General features: G+C 41.3%; 1 protein-coding gene across 1 annotated transcript in view; it reads left to right on the top strand.

Moving 5' to 3' along the window:
• ttc28 (tetratricopeptide repeat domain 28) overlaps positions 1-21,379 on the top strand; it is a 189,142-nt gene that overhangs the window by 103,144 nt on the left and 64,619 nt on the right. The window contains exons 3-4 of the mRNA XM_057320454.1: positions 18,282-18,429; positions 20,960-21,232. Coding sequence (XP_057176437.1) covers positions 18,282-18,429; positions 20,960-21,232 — 421 coding nt within the window. The remainder of the gene's footprint in view (positions 1-18,281; positions 18,430-20,959; positions 21,233-21,379) is intronic.

Here is a 21,379-nt window from a genome sequence, read left to right as displayed (position 1 = left end):
ATTAAGCCCCCTAACAGCTCGGGAGACAGAGGAGAGAGAGAATGAGCCGGTCATCGGCTGGCTCTTTGAGAAGGACATGAAAAGTGAAGATGCCTTGAGTTTTCAGCTTTGAATCTCTGGCCCTCTCGTCCCCGGGGACAGAGACTCATTAGCACTTGACTTCAGAGGAGCCGTAGCATTTTCTCTCACTCTTAGATGTGGATAGAAGGACGCTGGACCGAGGGGCCGCGAACGCTTTCGACCCCCTGTCTCGGTATCCCATCACCCCCCAGTGTTTGTTGGGTTTGACTGACAAGCCGGTTGATGTTCAAGGAGCTGGAATACACTTCTGCTGAAGGTTTGCTGAAAAACAATAGATGTGAAGCTTTAAGACTTTTAAGTTCCTTGAGGTTACAGTATCAAACCGTGCATCATTATTGCTCTCAATAATTATATCTTTTTATATAGTAAAAAGCGTTCTTTTTTGTGACTATATTTTATTACTATTTTCTAAATTTCCCAATTATTGTAAGTATTTTTGCAAAATAACACAAAGTTGGAATGGAATTGAATATTTGATATAGACGCCCTTTTCTAGATTATTGCTTTCTCTTAAAGGGATAGTTTACCCAAAAATGAAAATTCCTTCCTCATTTATTCATCCTCATGTCATGTCAAACCTGTATGACTTTCTTTCGTCTGCAGAACACAAAAGAAGATATTTTGAAGAACATTGGCAGCCATACAAAACGGAACCCCATTGACTTCCACTGTATGAACACAAAACCACCGAGACATTTCTCAAAATATCTTCTTTTGGGTTCCACAGAAGAATGAGTCATATACAGGTTTTCAACCACATGAGCGTGAATAAATGATGCCAGAATTTTTATTTTTGGGTGTACTGTCACTTTAAAATTTGTTTACTTTTGTCATATATATAAATTAAAATACAAGGAGCACCTTTACAACCACATCACCCTCCAAACCACCATTCAGCATTTCTGCAAAAACGACAGTATTTTATCAGTGGTTACCATGGTAACAATGGTGTAAAGAGTATATTAACTTTATTTTCACGTATAGACGCACAACAGCGACACCATCGCAATGTCCGTGTCACACGACACTTAAACACATTCTGTACGTGCCTCCCGCCGTTCCTTAGAGGTCATCTATGAAAGCTTTGATTGACAGCCTAATTACCCAGTACAACAGAGCTGACTCGCTGCTGTAGGTGCGACCCGGAGGATGGATCAGAGGACAGCGGTAGGTGAAGAATTCGTCCTCTCTCTCTGTCTATCCGGGCTGTCAGGGGAGCGGCGAGCAGACCGGTTTACACGCTCAAACCGAGCGGGCAAATGGCCCAGGCAATCAAGCGCGCAGATAAAACGGAAACAAATAATAGGCTGGGAGAGAATTGCACGCGGCTACCGGGGCGGACGAGACAAATATGGGCGTGTGATTGACCGGTGCATTCAGGCCAGGTTTTGTTTGCTTTGATTCGGCCGGTGACGGGCAGCCCGGGGAGTCTGAGGGTTTTAACCAGACAGCTGCTGAGATCCGAACTCATCTGCTCCGAGTGGCACGGGACGTTTCAGCTGTCCCCGTTCAAAGACAAAAAGAGGTCACGGTCCACAAGGACAGAACTTGCAGGGATATTTTTACCTCACGTTCTTCGGCCTGGCAGCGTCCGTGCCTGCGTTCCGAATGCCAAGAATCCATTTTTAACCACCTGTTTAGTGATTTATTTTGGTTTGATGATAATTACTCGTTCATGCTGTAATTAAAGAAAAAAGCTGAGACATCAGATGGGCTTAACTGAATTTATGCAGAACTGTATCGATTTTCAGATAAATGAGGTGTTTTCTATGAGGGTATATCTACAGTATATCTTTATATTTTATTGCACGTGATGCAAGTGTAGGAGGTTTGAGTGAATGTTATTTGTGTGGTTGTGCAAGATTGCATACACTTTTATCTCCTTTTTTTATACAAGTGACGTCACTTCAGAACAAAATCAGGTAACTGAATTTACTCAAATAATCCTGTTCACATGTTTACATTCTCTTGCTTTTTTTGAGCATCAGTGAATGTTTGCAAGTTTTGTAATAGTTGTGTTGGTGAGAGACAAACTGGATCTCAACATTATACAGAAGATGCTAAGAACATGAAACCAGTCATTGATCATCTTGTGGAATATTTGTTAACATATTTTATGTGAAATTGCCTATCCAGAGTGATACTAAATAAAAAACAATGCATATTTTATGATTCCTCTTATTTTTGTTAATCATAAATATCTTTCTCTATGGATTCTGTATGGGGTTTAATGTAATAATCTCAGATCTTCTATCAGAAAGATCTCACCGTGGCTGTAATAAGACGGTTGTTCTTTGAGTTCCTTCCCTTCAAGATAAATGATAGTATCACTTGTTTGTATCTCCTTGCCGTCCACATTCTATTGATTGAAGCTTCTTGTCAGAATCCGTCAGGAAGAGGTGAATCCCCCGTCACAAATCCATGTCATATCCCTCTTACAGTTCAATCAATTGCGGAAGCTTTGTCTCCTTCAGTCGAAGTCGTTCCTCAGCGCTGTTATGGCCTTTGTGCAAGGTTGCTTCTGAAAATCGTCCCATTTACAACCGCAATCCATTATTTGATTTATTTTTGGTTGAAATCAGTACATAAAAAAGCTTATAATAACCGTTTCTAATTGTCAGAAAATGTTCCTGCAAATGTCAGTTTGACATAATTTGACTTGAACCCATGTAAAGATTGGAGCTTTAAGGGATGTCATTCCCGTGTATTTGGGTGAGGTCACGAATGTCTACAGAAGACCTGGAATAAATCTTTAAAACGGTTTCTGTTGTGATTTTTGGTCACTTTGATTGTATTGAAACTGAATCGTTCATGTTCCACTGTAAGAAAAAAAGAAAGTTGTGTGGGTTTGAAGGACATGTATGGGGAGTCAATAGCCGTTTTTATTGTGGGTGGACTGTAAATTCTGCGAGGTTTGTTGGAGATGGCCGTGGAATCGCTGTGTCTCTGTTGTGTGCCGCAGTGTGGGAACATCTGTTCTCTTCTGCTGACCTTGAATCAGTCTTCTGTTTCTCTGGCTGTTACAACAAAGCTTTCTTCTCTTAAAATCTCTCAAATGGGGCTTGTGAGTTTAGTTGGAGTGTCGGTCGGCGGTCCGGGCCTACCAGAGGTCGATGGCGGTGAGGTGTTGTGATGTGCGACAGTAATTCAAAACACAGCCGAGATGTTTAATGGTCCATGAAACCATTCTGGTAGCGTTTGAGAGATGCAAGACAGAAATTGAAAGGTTGGTAGTTTGAATATTTGCCCTTAAGGTAGATGAAAAAGTTTTATCAGTGCTGTTTTTATTTATGTGGTAATGTATTTCCTAATGGAATAGGACATTGGGGGACTTAATATTTAAAATAATTTGTTATCTTATTTTATTGAATATTATTTTATTTTTTATTTATTACTTTACTTTACTTTACTTTACTTTACTTTACATTTCAAATGCATTGCTTAAAGTTCATGCTTGAAAACTTCCGCAGTACGCTAGCCAATATATTTGATTTAAAGGGGCTTTTTAAGCATTCCTAGAAGCTTTGTAAAATTATGGAGCTGTATAATTTTCAGTTTATAGCGCTATACTAAACTGTGTTTTCCAGGCTATTTTGACATTTCTTCTTTAGTTATCTGAACTTATTTAGCATGCAGAGCTAGAAAGAGAAGCGAGTGACTATTAATTCACAAGCTGTGAACAAGCTTTGGTTGAACGGCTGGAATGTGATTTTGTTTAGATGCTAAAGCTTTACTGCATTACCATCCGCTCTGCGTGATCACTTCCTAGACAGCTTATTTCAGGCGCTTTTTGAGCGGAGTCAGCAAATGCTTCCGCGCGCTAAATGATCCTCTTAAACGTTAAATGAAATTGGTAGCGTTATCCCTCCCAGCGTGCGCTTCATTTACTCAAAACAACCGGCTGTGAATTAGCATAGATAACGTGCCGTCATCAATATGCGCATAGAAACTTTTGACACGTTTAAATATAAATCCCCGTAAATGTAAATAAAGCAAATACCATTTACATCTGACATAAATGTGGCTGCGTTTGGGCGGGTCGGTTTTAATTCCCCAGCATCATTATAAATTCAGCTTCTTTTTATTTCTTGTGCGGCGGAGGTCGATTTCTGAGCCACATGGGAGATTCTGTAATTGTGGCTGATGGTTAGATGACATTTGAGGAGGATTCCGATTGGCTCAAGAGTCCAAAAGGCCTTGCTTGAAGGTCTCTGCTAATAACCACAAATTCCTCCATTCTAAATGAACTGGAGGCTGTCAGCGAGCCCCGGGTGAGACGCTATCATCCGGTCAACTTTTTTTTTGTTTGTTTTTAAATGGGCGATTTTTAGGCAAAGATTTGTTTGTGTTTGTTACTCTGACATGTGCACTCTACACAGACTTAACCATGCATCCCCCCCAGTCGACAGACCCGACCATGCGCAGCCCATTTTTCTTGGCAGTCCAGCCCTGGTCAAGTCTACAATCAAACGTCAATATTATCGAAGATCTAAATATGAACTCAAACATTTCTCATCAAATTGACCCAAATCCAGATTATTTAACCTCTACAATCTACATTCATTTAATTGTCTCGTTTGTTTGTTATCATTTATCTTAAGCAATGTTCGGAGAAACATGTTAGTATAAATGTGACACAACTGAGAACAACCATCAAATCTCCTGAGCTATAAAAGAGACACATCTGAGCAATGAAATGTTCCTCTGGGTTTGTGTTTGTGGATTGCATTTACAGACTGTTCACAGAAAACACAGCAGTGATGCTACGAAATGACCTCTCACATCTGAGCGGTGGACAGCTCTTCTGTTAGACATAAGGCGAACGGGTCGTGTATCCAGCTGGGTGCCGTAATTAATCTGAAGTCTTTCTGCGGAACGTCAATATGCGTCCGGTATTTTTTTCGGGCCGGGTGGCCACTCGCTGGGCTTTTGTCGTTTCGATAAGGAGAATTAGTGAGAAGATGTGTCAGGTGAGAAACACTGAAAGGTCATTCTTCTCTTCCTCAGACACTTTCATGTAACGCCTGTTAAAGTCTTCATGTCTTCTCATTAATTAACCCGAGACACTGTCCTTCAAAATCATTCTGCAGAAACACAACTGAGACTGAAATGAACAATCTCTTAAAACTCTCTTCATTATAACAGCAACTAGATGTTCACGGCTTTTGCAGAAGATGCTTCAGGCTGTTGCTACGCAGAGTGAAAAAGTTGTTTTTCAGATATCGCTCTTTTAGGAAGGTAAATTTAATGAGAAATGTTTGAGTTCATATTGAGATCTTCAATAATACCGACTTTTGATTGCAGACTTGACGAATCTGAGCTCAGTTTGACTCATTGTTGACATCATCTAGTATATTGTATTGTCATTGTGTTGAATGTCTGTACTAGAAGCTTCCAACACCAAAGAAAATTCCTTGTGTGTGCAAGCACACTTGGCAATAAAGCTCTTCTGATTCTGATTCTGATTCTGATTCTCTTCTGAAACTCGAATGACGGAGACATTTGGGAGATTTCCGACTCTTTTTCTCAGGAGAAATATCTGAGACGCAGGAGACTTAAGCAAGTTTCCATTTGATCTCCATGTAATGCAATTCATGTCTGGGAAAAATAATTGCGATTCATTTTTTTTATAACGGCTATGCAGGTGTTCAAAGTTGTTTTTACTATGCAGTTGCTGGAGTCGTTTTAGATGTTTCCAGACATCACATTTATGTTCGGTTTAATCTCATTTTTTTGGTGATCATGTGATCCTATTCGTCTTTGATTTACTAGGTAAGCCCTGAGTGTTTTTACGCCGTCCTCACGCACCGGCGCCAGTCGGGTTACAGGTTCAGTCTCTAATGCTCTTACATCATAAAATCTCCTCTTCATTTTTCTGCAGAAAGCTGTCAGGCTGTCATCTGTTCGTAGGAGTCACGTCTCCCCTATGCCTCTTTATCGGCTCCTCATGGCCACCAAAAGTGGATTATCTTCTTGGCTGGGTGACTAAATGGTATTTATATTTGCCCGTGTCATAGAAGCGCAGTAGCACCTGTGCATTAAAGGAGCGGTCGGGCGAGGCGGCCGGCACATCAGACGTGACCTCACGGCACCCTGCGCTACTAGAAGAACTATTATTGTACCAGTGTAGTAACGACCCTTGACACGTGATATTCACTTGATCATTTCTCATATTAAAGTAGTAAGGAACAGCTGTCGTATGTGGACTTGGTTTGTCACAATCGATGCCTTTCTAATATTAGTGGGTTTAATTTAGATTCTCATCTGTTTGGAGTTTGTCGGAGAGCTGCGGTGATGTCAGGCAGGCCGCGGACCCCCGATGATCTCTCATCAGCATCCCCACAGGACCGGTTTGATTGCAATTAGAATGCGTAGCTTTATCGTGCCCCTGCCTAGAGCCGGCCAATAATTAGAGACGGGATAAGATCTCACGCACGCATAACAATGAAGGAAACCTCCACGTTTCATTAGCGTCGGAGGAAGCGCCTGCCATGTTCGGCTTCCGTGCTGACATCAGCAGAGTCTGGTGTGCTGTCAGCTCAGCGCCTCTCTTCTCTTTTCTCCTCTCATCTGCGCCACAAAGACTCTTTGAATGGAGTTGGCCTGGAGGCTTCCGGTCTGAATCACACCAGCAAACCCGAGCGTTAATGGTCTCGTATAAGCCACGCTATCTGCATCTGTCAGCCGCCGTCTGAAGTAGGGAGGTTCCCAACTTTGCACTTTGGGAACGAGTAGTTTGAAATGATTCTGCAGACGCAGCACTCCGCAGAGATAAGACGGCACTTCGAGGGGTGTTATTTTGCTTTCGGTGCATCATTCATAAAGAGAACACGGGGAATCGTCGCTTGCACAGATGGTTTGGAGATTATGGCCGTGGGGCCGGGACGCTCGCGAGAGAGGGCCTGTGGTTGTTGGAAGAGACGTAACGCAGCTCTTGTAATGATGTTCTGTCCGTTTACTCTGTTGCAGAAGAGCTTGATGCGTGCAGACGGTCGGAAGATTACAAAGACGCCACTGTGTTCCGAACCGCTCCACTTGCGGCCAATTGACCCGCGAGCAACCGTAATGGACAAACAAACATTAGCTCATTTGCAGCCAGCTATAAATCGAGTCTTTGGCTTGCGTGCAGGCTGATGGTGAAATGCAGAAACAGATGCGTCGTTGTATCGAATGAAGGTCCAAATGATGGGGCTTAAAGGAATCGTTCACCAAAAAATAACATTTCTGTCATCAGTTATTCATACCCATGTCATTCAAAACCTGTGTGTGACTCTTTCTTCAGTGGAACACAAAAGAAGATATTTAGAGAAATGTCTTGTCCATACAATGGAAGTCAATGGGGTTCAGTGTTTTTCGCTTACCAATGTTCTTCAAATATCTTCTGTTGTGTTCTGCGAAGAACATAGAGGTTTGGAATGACTCGAGTGATCATGATAAGTGTGTCAGAGCAATATACAAGATGCATACATTTAGATTATTAAGCAGGTGTAACCGGTCCTACTCGCCCCGCTCTGCGCAGGCCTCGAACCGGCGTCGGTCCGGATGGGAGACGGGCGCTCTAACGAGGAGACCGCAGTCTCTAGCGTCTGTCGCTAGAGCGTCTCTGTTGGTCGGGGAGTGAGGTTTACACACTGCACAGCTCTTCACTAGCTGGCCTCCGTTACACAGGCAGTGAGCAGTCCTACAATAAGTTAGCTGTCTAAAGATTCCTGTCGAGTCCATGTTTCAGCGGAAAACGTCTATTTAAACCCTCTCTAGCATTAAAAGTCAGTGAGTCCGTGTGTAATGAGGGTGTTTGCAGATGGAGAGGGCTGGCAGCGTGCTGGGCAGTGCCGGGTTTGCCCGCCGCTGGGCGGCAGTGACCTTCATCGGCATCTCTCTGTTATGAACGCAGCGCTGGATCTCGGCCCCTGGCGCTGACTTCTCTTACGCATCTCACATGGAAATTATGTGTGTACCTGCCAGCACTGTCTCTCACCCCCCTCGTCTTTCCTTTCTCGATTTATTCCGCCCTTCACGCGACCATTAGCGCCAGCCGCGTCGCGGGTCATCCCGGAGCAAGGTGACACGGAAACGTTCACAAACTCCGTCTGCAGTATTCACAAGATACTCATTTGTGTTGAACAGATGAAGTGTCTCCTGGTCAGTTTCTCTTGCGTGTAGGAAAGAACCACAGATGAGAACAGTGAAAGAAAGGAAAGAAAATAGAACAAGAGATCTTAACATTGTGCTCAGATTTTTGGTATCACATTCTGATCTTTAAGCATGTGAACAATGTCTCAATTCATTCCGTTTTGATTTCTCTTTAGGAACTTTAGGATAAACATCTGACACAAAGTTGATTTTTAAGTGACGCCATAAATGAGCCATGAAGCAGCTGCTGTTTAGCGCGCATATTTTTCTGTCTGCGCGTCTTCTCCCAGCGCTCTTCGACATGGCGTCTCATTAATTCCTAAGCTCCCAAAATGCCAACGTGAACTTGAGAGGGCTCGAACGTTGGCACGCGTTTAAAAAGTGCAAGTGGAATTCCAAAACACTCAGAAGTGAGAGCCGTGATGCTCGGGTGCTTTTCTTTCACCGCCCAGCCGCGTGTTAGCGTAAAGTTAGAGCATCCCTGACGTGGACGCCACACGTGTCCGTGCGCGCACATTCCCACACCGCCTCACTCCGAGCACCATTACACCCCAGCAGAGTGATGAATTACTTTTAATAAAGCAAACACAGTTGTTTCGTGTCTAGATCAATCTTTCTCTGGGTTGCCATGCCAGCCATTGTCACAAGTAATTGCCTAAACCCCTCGTCGTACCAAACCAGGCTTTTTCGGAAGAAAGCTGAACTCGCGGCGGCCTCAATTTCCTACTTGAGTGCACTCCGTGCCGCGGCTCTCAGCCGCAGGGGATGACTTGGCTGGATGCTATCGTTACCGCGACAGTGCCTCCCATCGAGCGCGGCCCCCTGCTGCTTCTGCCAACGTGACGCCCCCCAGGTGCTCGAACCGCGGGATGCCCGCACCGCGTGCGCCTGCTTGTTTTTCCGACCACGCTCCTCAACAGTTCGGTCCTCGGGGTCAGGTGACAAGTATTCTCCAGCTGGCACGCCGGCACGCTCATTTGTCTCTTTTGCAAACGCTCGCGACGCCAAGCGTGAGCAGATTAATGACGTTTGATTAGCTTCCCACCGGATCTCAGATTAATATTCATGCAGATTAGCCCTATTATTTTGGGCTGCGCTTTCATGCTACGAACAGTCAGTGACGGCTGTTTCAATTAAGGTTTGTTGTTTGCATTGTTCTGTGTTAATCTCCCCGCAGGTGGATGCTGAAAACTGGCTACCTTAAGCAGATCACATCAGTGCTTTAACTGGATGAGCCAGTTGTGTGTCGGCTAATCACTCAACTTCACAATCTAATTAACTTCAGAGAGAGACTTTAGTCAAGCTGTTGGGTTGTTGGTACCGTGGTGTTGTGGTTAGATCTGATGTTGAGCTGTGGTGCTGTTGGGTTCAAGTCCAGCTTGTGTCTTCATTTTTGTAGTGTTATAGAATCATTCAATATGAAAAATATATACACTCCTGGTCAAACGTTTTCTTATTCCTTAAATATTTTTTCACATTTTAGAATAATAGTAAACTTTGAAATAACACAAATGTAAATTTGGGATGTAATTTCAATCCAAACTGATTTTTAAGTAGCTTTTTAAGGTATGTTCTTGAGATGCTTTGTAAACACTATTAAAGGAGTTCATCTATTTTAAGATCTTATTGGTTGATTTTTCCTCATTATGCAGTTTATATGCAATATTCAGTGAAGTTTATATAACTTGTTAGTGTTTACTGATAGTTACATTGAATAGTTTTCCCATGAGTTTCCTTACAATTGTAAGGGTGTCTATTAGGGATGTGCCAAGATCTCGTTCCACGAGATCTCGCAAGATTAAAATGTGACAAGATTTCTTGTCAAGGTCTCGTGATATCAGCATGATGGTGAAATTAGTATTGAAGATGCCCTGCCACTTTTAAATCATATTATAATTCATAAAAACAGACGTAAAATTACATTTATTTAAAGATTGCGTATCATACGCAGTTTCCGCCAATCTCATATTAATCTTGAGTGCCTATACAGTAGTATTGTGTACGTCGTATCTTCAAAGAGTATTTAGTTTGATCAAATTTATAAGAGAGATGCAGCTGTACGATTATTTCCAAAAAAACACGAGCTGCTGGAGGCGGGACTAGTGGGGAGAGTGGGATGGAACTACAGCACGAGCAAGCAACACATCATCACATTAATCCCTTCGTGTTTTGTACATTATACACATCCATGCCGATTGCCAACAAAACACAGACGCAAGACTTAGTTTCACTTACCGCGTGCAGTTCATGTCCGGCATCTTTAGCACTGGGACCGCGCCATCTATCAGTTTCAAACGATCTCCAAATCCAGCGTCATATCCACCGTTTATAGAACATCCATCACTGAAATGCCGTGAACAAACAGACAAACCTTCACTATCGCAAGAGTAACAAGCTGCAGCGCAGCCCATCTTGACGCAGAGCAGATAATCTTGATGGTAAGCGTGGTTGGCTCGTGGGTGGGCTCTTTCTTTCGCCTTGCCGTGCTTTTCCGGGAGAATGGCCAATGAAAGGAATAGGATCCCTGTGTCATCACTGTGTCAGAATTAAAAAAAAACATTCGGAAACATGTTGGAGTGCTGGGGGAGTGTATCAAGTACAGAAATAAAGTTTTTTAACAAGTTGACCATGTTAAGCATGAGAAGCCAGCACGTTTAACAGTGTAAAGAAGTCAGAATGCATGACATAGCATGATACCCATGATCATTTTTTCAAAATGCACGTTTCGCATTTTGTGATTTTCAGTTGAATAAAATAGTAGAAGATAAAATAGCTAGAAGAATGAATGTTTATTACAAAAAAATGTAGAAAAAAATAAAAAATGTAGGGAAAGTCACTGAACTGTAAAGAACTTACTGCCATTCTTTGAATAATATGTAATCATGTAATCCATAAAAAAGTAACTGTAGTCTGATTACGAGTATTTTAAAATGAGTAAAAAGTACTTACAAGGATTTTTGGAATCTGATTACGTAATCCAGATCACATGTAATCTGTTACTACCCAGCTCTGCATTTCAGTTAATTGACTCTAAATGTTTGACCGGTGAAGTGAATTTACTCCAGAAATAAACTGCTTTATTTACTTGACAATTGTATCCATAGCCACTTATGGTAATAGTTATAGATCAGACTGTGCTGGTTTTGAACAAACTTTTCAATATCAGCTCATATGTTTCAGCATGAAGTCCTGAGTTAGAAACCCATTTCACTTGTGTGATGTAATGGAATGTTTGATATTTCATGAAAATCAATAGCTGGGGCATGATTTTTTCCATCAGGGATCGGTTAGATTGCGAATGTGACGTCAGCCAAAAAGTAAAGCAAAGCAAGTACATTTTGATGAAATGCAATCAGGTCACGCATTTTTATTGTAGACATAACATGATAAACCAGGAGAGGAACTATAATTCGTTTTGATGCCACGTGACTTGTCTATGCCACCTCTACATGACCACGTGAAGGTGTCCGTTCAGCCGTGGCCAATGACAGCTATTACAAATTGCACTTTAAAGAACTAAAACTAGAAAAACGGGGTCGACCCCTGGGAACACTTCACATGGCAAACCAATGTCAGGCGAGCAGGAGAAAGCGTGTGGATTTGAGTGTTAAATGATCGGTTCTATATTTATTCCTCTGCATGTGTTGTGCCTTAAACCACATTTGTCTGGTAATCACATGAGAGATCTCGGCGTGTTTGTTTCAGGATAGCTGGAAAACAGTACCGCTGGACAATAACCAGCCATGAGGGGAGAATATTAAAGCCCGTTCTGTTTTTCATCTCACAACATTTTCCATTGCACTTATTCTCCTGTGTCATCGCTCCAGAATATTTGTTGTTTGTATGTTGGTGGACGCACAAGCTAAACATTTGATATGTTTGCGTACCTTTATTTCTTGTTTCTATGTTTTGCTCGTGTTTGGTGTTTAATGGTTGTTTTTGCATTGCAGGCGGCTACGTTGACTGTGTTTTGAGTGTTTTTCTTGTGTGAGGGTGTAGAGCTGGATGTCAGAGTGTATTGGTGGTTTAAAATGAAATTTAAAGGGACAGTTCACCCCAAATTTGATATTATTTACTCATGTTGTGCAAACCATAAGGTCGGTTTTTTAAAAGTACACTGCAAAAAATGACATTCTTACTAAGTGTCTTTGTCTTGGTTTGTAGTACAAACATCTAAACATTCTTAAATCAAAATGCAATTTATCAACAAGACAAGTTTATAGTAAAAACAAGCAAAAAAATCTGTCCATGGGGTGAGGAAACTAAGCTTAAAATTAGGTACTTGAGAAAAAGTTTGTTTATTTTTCTCACCCCACGGACAGATTTCTTTGCTTGTTTTTATCATAAACTTACTTAATTCTTACATTATTTTTCATAAAACAAGACTTTTCTTGTCAAGTAATTGTATATTGATTTAAGTTTTAGACATTTTCACTAAAAACAAGACAAAAATATTTAGTAAGAATGTCATTTTTTGCAGTGCAACAACTTCTGAATTTGTGAAGGCGTTTGCACGGGTTTGTTAAAAAAGCCGTTTTTTAAGCCTTCAGGACACTTGTAATATATGACACTATTCATGTCATATATGTTTTGACTGATGATTTCATGAATTTACCTTTACCTAACCTAAGCGTCGTTTTGAAGCTTGAAAAGATTTGTTCACAATTCGTTCTCATTGTAACCAAAACATAACAAAAATCATCGATCAACGCAAGTCATCGTTTTTTAGCTGAGCTGTTCCTTTAATCTTTAGAGAACAGGTCACAATTATTTTCTTATGAAATCTAAAGAAGCCTGCGGTGTATGAGGGATTGCTGTACTGTCAGTGATATGTGTCATGACGGGCTCGATTAAACATCTAAGAATTCTCCGAAAGGCCTACAGGTTTTTTATTTTGAAGAAAGTTGCATCTCGCAGTAACGCTAAAAGTGAGCGAATGTGTTTCTTTCCCAGCGCTGCTGATGGAGCGGCCCTGCTCTTCTACAGCCTCTCTAATTCCCACATTTGTGTTTAATATTCTATTCATTTTTCTGCTGATGTGCTGCTTTGGAGCGAAACTCAGAATCTTAAAGCATCCCAGAATGAGGTTTAAACAAGAACAGTTTTACTTCTTTAATGAGGTCCTCGTCTGCCGTAGCTCTCGTCTCTCATTCCGCTAAACATCTCATTTCGTGTCCCAGAAAAGAAAGTCCTACAGGTTTGGCACATTTACGTACTGATTTGGCACGAATCCACGTGATGCTTTTGAAAAGGAATGATTTGAGAAGGTAGTGTGGGAAGGTCAGGAGATCTCGGCTCACCTGGAGCTCGTGTCTACATGATATTTCCCAGGGAGTTGACAGGAGAAGAGAAGGTTAACGTGTAACATTTACCGCTCGCCTGACGTCCTCCTGCAGGGCTCGGAGCTCTTACCTGATTTTGTGCTGAAGGATAGATTTACTCTCTCAGGATTGGCAACCACGAGCTAGGAAAACAAGCCAGAGCGGTTGAGAAACAAGCTGGAAGTGTTGGCACCTCTTGAAGAAACTTCTGAGCAGATGTGAAAGGCTCAGAGTCTCTCTACACACGCACTTTGATCAATGCATTAGAAACGTGTTCAGTCGCATTTCTTTCTCATGTGTGTTTTTTTTTTGGACTTTTCCACTCACGCCAGACAGTGTTGGTGTTGTCGCCATCTGCTCTAGATTAATGTAAGTAACAATCAATAATTGAAGCATCTGCTTATTCGCAAATGTCCCGCTCTGCCACAGTTACCGCTTTATGAACAGTTTTATTTCCCATAAACCCTCAGTGTACGTGAAAGATTTTATTATGTGATCATGACATCAGCCAATGTCTTTGATTCACCGTCATGTGGTTTTGAACCTGTTTATGACTCTCTTTTCCTGTAGAACCCAAAAGAATATATTTTGAGAAATGTCCCAGTGGTTTTGTTTTCGTACAACAAAAGTCAGCGGAGGCCAATGTTGTTTCATTATCAACGTTCTTTCAAATATCTTTTTTTGTGGTCTACAGAAGAAAGAAAGTTAAACAGGTTTGGAATAAATTGAAAGTGAGTGAATGATAGAATCATGTTTATTCTCTCTTTAAAAGATCCAAAATGAGAAGTTCTGGCATCAGACCCGTCGCAATTATCGTGAAATCAGTCTGGTGTCTGTCATGATCTTCTGCGTAGATGACGTTACAGACAGCTGTGATTACAAGTGTAGGTTTCTTCAGAGCGTTCGTGCCCGTCATTGTGCTGCATGAGGAAGTTGTGACAGCCTCTGAATGTGGAATGCGTCGCATTGATTGCGGTCCTGAAGCGTGACCTTTTTCTGCGCATCCCTTCACAGTTTGACGCGGATCGTCGATCGATGAGAAGCACAAGCACACTCGTGTGATTGCGCAGTAAATGTGTTTGGGCCACCAGCTGTGATATATTTAGATATGGATGTCACATTTTGTTGTCTCGGAGCCTTACCAGTGTGCTTCACAATGTGCTGAAATGTACAGTATGTTGTGTGAATTTTTAGTGTTCAGACAGTTTAGGAGTAAAGTTGTGACATTTTGAATGTTTTCGAATGTTTTTTTTTCACATAATATTTTATTAAATGCTGTTGACTGTTTTCGACTTATACTATGGGCTATACTTGTATGCTATATATACGTTTTTATTTTTTATAATAATAATTTGTTATTTATTGTAAAAATCTAAAATAGTTTATCATCTTATGATTATGTATGATTATTTTCGTTTTATTTTGTTTTAATGTTTTATTGATATTTCAAATTTGCTTTTATTTTCATTTTAGTTAATTTTTTTACAATTTTCTTTGTTATTTTAATACTGCACTTACTATAAGATTTATTTATTTTAAATTCTGTTATTTTTAGTTAGTAATTTTAGTCCCTCAACTTATTTTTCTTTTATTTATTTGTTAAGGCAACATTCCTAATTATCATGTAGTATGTTTGACAAATATTTAGGCCTATATTTTATTTGATTTCATTTGATTTCATTTAATAGAAATGTTTTTATAGTTCTTGTCAAACTTACTGTAATAACCCTGGACATATATTATTTTTAAAACGTTAGCTTCAGAAGCTAGGTTTAAAGTGACGCTGTGAATGCGTTTACAAATATGATTTAACAAAGCGGAGTAAACAGCATAGAAGCCTTTGAATACGAGATGAACTGACATTTTTTATGTTTGTCTCCCGTCTCTTGTGTCTGTCTTTGTGTAGGTGTTGTGTTTAGTTGCGTAGCGGGTGAGTCTCTCTCAGTAATTAGTCATAAACAGCCGGGTTTGCTCCGTCTTTATCAGCACACTTTTTATCACTTTTCTGTCTGCTGTTTTAGCCAAGAGCCCAGCAGGTGAGACAGCGGAGGGGTGCGAGTGTTGCCAGGCGAGTGTTGCTAGGCAACCAGTAACTCCATCAGGGGGCAACATGCTTACCTGCTGTAAGAATGGCTGCCTGTTATGGGTTTTTACAGTATGTCGCTGGTGGAGATGGGGTGTATTTTATATTTCACAATGAAAAAAAATTATAAATATAATAAAGTTGATTCAAATTTGTACTGTGAAGAGTGTAATACCACATAGGAGCATATAGATTTTACTATTATTATATCACATAAAATACTCCCCTGGTATGTAAGTACTTTCATTATTATTTAATATAGATTATACTGTATTTAATATAGAGTGCTATTACTATGTTTGTGATTGCTTTATTTTAGATGAAAAAAGTGTAATTTCCCAAACCTACATTGTGGCCGCACAGCCCGTATTTCTTCGTATGTGATATGAAATGAAACGCATCAAAGTTAATAAAGTGAATTGAGAGGTGGAGAGGCTGGGGTTGAGTTAGTGATGCCGAGTGCCATCGGCGTCTGCGGTGGGAATTCAGTGCGCTAATCGACCAATTAGAGCTTTGGAAATTGGTGGAGACGCCGTACAAAGCCGGGCTTGTCATTTAATCAACTTAATTCTAATTTAAAACTAATGGCGTGCGTGTCCGCTCGCTTACGACGAATGATCACGCCTTAGTATTTCCCTCCATCTCGCTAAAAGAAAAAACACATTTGCTTAAAAATTGCATTACAGAAATGGAATTGAATCCCAGCCGTCTGAAACGGACTCCCCCACCCCAATCCATTTGCCTCCGGGCGGATATCGATGTGAGCGGAACCTAAAAGCACTCTCATGCACGCACGCGGATGTGAACCGAACGCGGCGCGGAGCGACGGGCCGTACACAAAGAGGCAATTAATATTGAACCGTGCACGGTGGCTCGAGAGGTCTTATAATAACACGGTTAGACCAAAGGTTAATGCGTTGAATTGAATCTGCATCCTCATTCGTTTCAATGAACCCGTCCAAAAAAACCAGAGGAGTCCGTAATGAAAGGGTGCACCCGGCACAAAGTGAAATTAATTATAGGGCCCTTCATAAATTCAATGTCATGTCTTAATTTTCCTCCCAACCATTATCGGCTCTACTGGAGGTGGGCCGTACGCTCGCGCCGATCTAATGAACGGCCGTGAGAGATGATGAGAATGAATGAGATGTGTGCGGCGCTGGAGATCTGAACTGGCCTCTCCGGTGTGTTCGGGAATCCTTTTGTCAAACGCTGACATGCGTGAGAAAATCTGTATTTATCATGTGATCTCTGGTGGTGAATATAGAGAGGATATTATGTGTTTTGAGAGAATTGACAGTGGGCTGTCAGTCCGCTCTGGTGTGCATCACAGGATTCAGATGAACTCTTTGAAAACGTGAATACATGCATGTCATGTCTGAGATATGACGCTCATATCAGAAACCGTGTAGTGATGATTGACAGACAAGCTTTTAACATCTCGTGTCCTCTTGAACGGCTGATGTGTGTTTTTAATGCACGCTATTCACGTGCGGACGCAGCTCTACTTGTGCGTGAAATACTACGTTTATCTTTGCTGTTTTTGTCTTAATTCTACTTATTGGATGCAATTTGGAAGTCGGAATTTAGTCTTCAGGAATGTAGATATATAAATTAAAATAAGATATAAGAATAACAGGTGATTGTTCAGGTTAAGTTTGTGATTTATTTCAGGTTTAAGTTAATTGTTCACGTTTTGTCCATAAGGGCAAGCATGTCATGTTGCTAAATGGTGTCGAGGGTGTTCTGGGAGGTGACTTGGTGTCACTGTGATCTTGTGTTTTCTAGACATGACTCGTTTTTTTTTCTTTCTGTGCACATCTGTAGGATTTTTAAAGCCTGTTGTATCGTCTCTCAATCCAATCGCTTAGAAAAGTCATTTCACTCCTCCTCTCAACCAGCTGTGCTATTTGTAGTGTCATTCGTGTCTACGGTGATGTTTTGTGCAGAAATTTGAATTGACTTTGAGTCTAAACCCGAGATGATCAAGAGTAGAAATGAAGAGTTTGGTTCCAAAATGAGGTAACTCGATTTTCAAAAATCACGTTTTTTTATTGCGCATTCCAATTAATATCAATCAAACTGCAGTTGGTTTGTTTTGATTTAAGCCATAATAACAACAACAACAAAAATACAGCTAACTACAATAAACACATGACAGACATGATAACGTAATAAAAAAAAAATTATCTCATTTTGGAACCAAACTCTTCAAATGCAAGTCCAGATATGCAAGAATTCATTTCTTCTCAGGATGTAGTCAATGAAGTGAAGCCAAAACATGGACACATGTGACCAACAAATAAACACCGTTGCAGTACATCATGTTTTCTTTGTGTTTTAAAAAGTGGGTTTTTTTGCATTTTGGCAGCCAGAATATACGTCTATTAATCAAATATATTTTCAGCAGAATTTTGCGAACAGATCTGTATGAACAGATACTTTATGCACGTGAGAAATCGTTGAGCAAGACTGTAACCGAAGAACATGAACTACTGTGCATTTTCTCAGGAAAGTTTCATTTCAGAGGATTTGGCAGACGCTTTCATCCGAAATGACTTACAGTGTTTTAAAGCTATAAATGATTTGTGTGTTCCCGGGGAAACACTGTGCTCTACAGTATGAGTGATTGTAACATGCTCTCTTTCTGGTTCTCTTCGCAGGCATACTTCCGACAGGGTGTTGCCCTTCAGTATCTTGGGCGCCATGCAGACGCCCTGGCAGCGTTCGCGTCGGGACTGGCGCAGGACCCCAAGAGTCTTCAGCTGTTGGTGGGCATGGTGGAGGCCGCCATGAAGTCCCCGCTGCGAGGTACATGCCTCTGGTTGACTAAAACCGATCCGTTCATTTTGGTATCATGCGTACAGTTTCATCAGCAAAAATACATTTTTTGTAAAGATTGAAGTTATTGGGTTTGCGTACATTCTCAGTGATGCTAGCGAGACACTCAGACTGCAGTCGTAGTCTCAGAATAAGCTGATTTTTATTGTGAAGGTACATGAGGTTCGTACAAACAGAATATGGAAGGGCGTCCAACCGCAGGCTCTTATTACATCCTCCTTCTTTCTCCGTCGTCCCTCAGCGACAGTGAGAGTAGATTATGTTGAACAGTCAGAGAGGTGATCGCTCACAGCCCTGGGCGGACCGATAACAAGAGACCCTCGCTCTCTCTCTCTCATCCCTTTATCGCTGGCGAAGCGCCCTCGCGTGAGTATTTGCATGCGGGATAACCTGACTTTAATTGAATTGTTCTTCTCTCGGCTCCACATCATCCGAGGCGTCGTTCAAAGCTCTTCCTCTGAGACGCGAGGTGAGCTGATCCGAGCTTATTCTCTGAGCATAACAAATGAACATCGCGTGGCTCTCGAATCGCTGTTTGAAAGTTGCAAACTTCACTTTTAATAGCTAGACTCATCTCAGGCGCGAGTGGGAACAGCACTTCACCCGTCCTCCAAAGTCTCGGGTTGTTAAGATCACCGAGTCTGAAGAAAAACTGCCGACTGTTTGTCAAAGTTTGAGATGTAACTCCAAAACTTTCGGTTGAAACATTTGGAAGCATGTAAATGAAATATCCCTCAAATGATAAATCCGGTTCTTGTTTAAGCGAGCAGATCTTGGCTGGAATGAATTGCGATGTGGGCCAAACATTGAGACCAGACATTCAGATCCAATAACACATCCCACAATGAATGCGTCTGCACGCGGACCTACTGTAATTCTTTTCAGAGATGATTGGCGTTTAAACGTGTTGCGTCGTGTTTTTCTCAACGTCTCCAAATGTGTTTTTGCACATCCCAGTGGTGTAGAGCGCGATGAATAAGCTCAGACTCCGGGGAATACTTGAATATCTCTGAATGCGCTGCGAGTTACAGATATGGAAATCCACTCCGGCGCGGTTTAGGAACGGCAATGTAAATAGTCGAAAAGAAAATAAACCGAATGAAATGCAGGTGGGTGTTGTTGTCAGTGGCAGTTCTTATTTCTTTATTTAGGAGAATCGTCCCGCGAGACGCCAGACAGGAGCTTCAAGCTTCTGTTTCGCATGGCAAAGCCTCTCGGTGGAGGAGAGAGAGATTGGCATCCGGAGACTCGTCATTAAATCGCTTCGGCGCGGCGATGCGACGGGCCGCACGAGCACTTCTGTCGTCTTGTTTATCGTGCCCGTGTCTGTTGTTAACTAGATTCACAGCCCTCACGAACACACACCGTCCCCAAGCCCATCGCTTTCTCGCCATTTAGATTCATGCAACTTGTAGAAGTGTCAGGCTGAATGCAATTATGAGATATGAATGCGTATGACAACACACAGAGAACTCGCAGGAGTGTTTGGAGCCGCCGGCAGAGGCCGTTCCCGCCCGCCGGCTACACGAGGAGAGGGAATTAAAACTGGAGGATTCTAAAATGTCTTTTTACAAAGAAGAGAGAACCTGTCTCGCTGTATTAGGATAACATAAACTAGTATGCATTGTTGTAGAAAATGTAGTTTAATACTGATAAAAAAAGGGTATTTCATTATTTTACAGCACCTTTCTTTTAAGAGACGACATGAAATATTGCAGAATTAGCCATCAAACACACACCCAGAAGGACAGCAAGATATATATTTCGTGGATATACTGTAATACGGAAAAAGTGGGAAGGACAGATAAAAAAAGCATCTTTGTCGGTCCCGCAGGGCAGCGGGTGACACGGCCCGTCGTGATTTATGACAGTGTGCGTGTTTTCACTCTTTAACTCCAGGGGTCACCTCTACACATATGGTCTCTTCCTAACCCCGCTTCATACGGCACGTACTGTAAATCTACAGGATTATTTTAGGAATAAGCAGTTCTAGGGTGAATTTTCTGGAGCACGGGAAAGCTTGTTTGAGTCTGCGGAGATGACACGAGTATGAATAATCATATCCGCTTCTGCAAACAAAAGCTGTTTCACAGAACATGAGCTCTTACGCTTACATTTGTGTGTAATAGGTTTGCGCAGAGAAAGATTTCATATTTAACCCACTGATATTACATTATTACAGTGTAGAAATGAATATTTATTTAAGATTTAAGAATTCCTTTTAAAGGTGCAATCCATAACGTTTTGCTAACTTTTATTATCTCTCTTTGAAACATAACATTTAATCAAACACATATTTTTGTTTGTTTCTAGCTAAAAATGTTTGCAGCTTTAACATTTATATGAAGTTCTTTTTGGTATTTATTGAATCATTTTATTAAAGAAAATGTGCACGTGTATACATCATATGCATACAAAATGGGGTAAATCTGGCAAAACAGTGTTTTTTATTTTGTGCTATTCTTTATTTCAACTTTTATTTAAATGCATTTATCTGCAGAATCTTTGGAGCCCACCTACCAGCAGCTACAGAAGATGAAGTTAGACAAGTCTCCGTTCGTTGTGGTGTCTGTGATTGGCCAGGAGCTTCTGACCGCCTCCCATCACGGCGCCTCAGTGGTCGTTCTGGAAGCGGCGCTGAAGATCGGCACCTGCAGTCTCAAACTGCGCGGCTCGGTTTTCTCCGCGCTAAGCAGTGCTTACTGGTCATTGGGCAACACAGAGAAGAGCACCGCCTACATGCAACAAGACCTGGAGGTGGCCAAAACTTTAGGTGAGTTAAGATCAGATCAGTGGCAGGGAGATTTGGGTTGTGGACGTTCGATGTCAATTTTTATAGCCATTATTGATTATTTATAAATAAATATAATAAAAGAAATAGATAAACACATTTATATATATATATATATATATATATATT

The sequence above is a fragment of the Triplophysa rosa genome, linkage group LG22 (assembly GCF_024868665.1).
Source record: "Triplophysa rosa linkage group LG22, Trosa_1v2, whole genome shotgun sequence".
Taxonomy (NCBI): domain Eukaryota; kingdom Metazoa; phylum Chordata; class Actinopteri; order Cypriniformes; family Nemacheilidae; genus Triplophysa; species Triplophysa rosa.
This window is presented reverse-complemented; position numbering and strand designations above follow the sequence as displayed.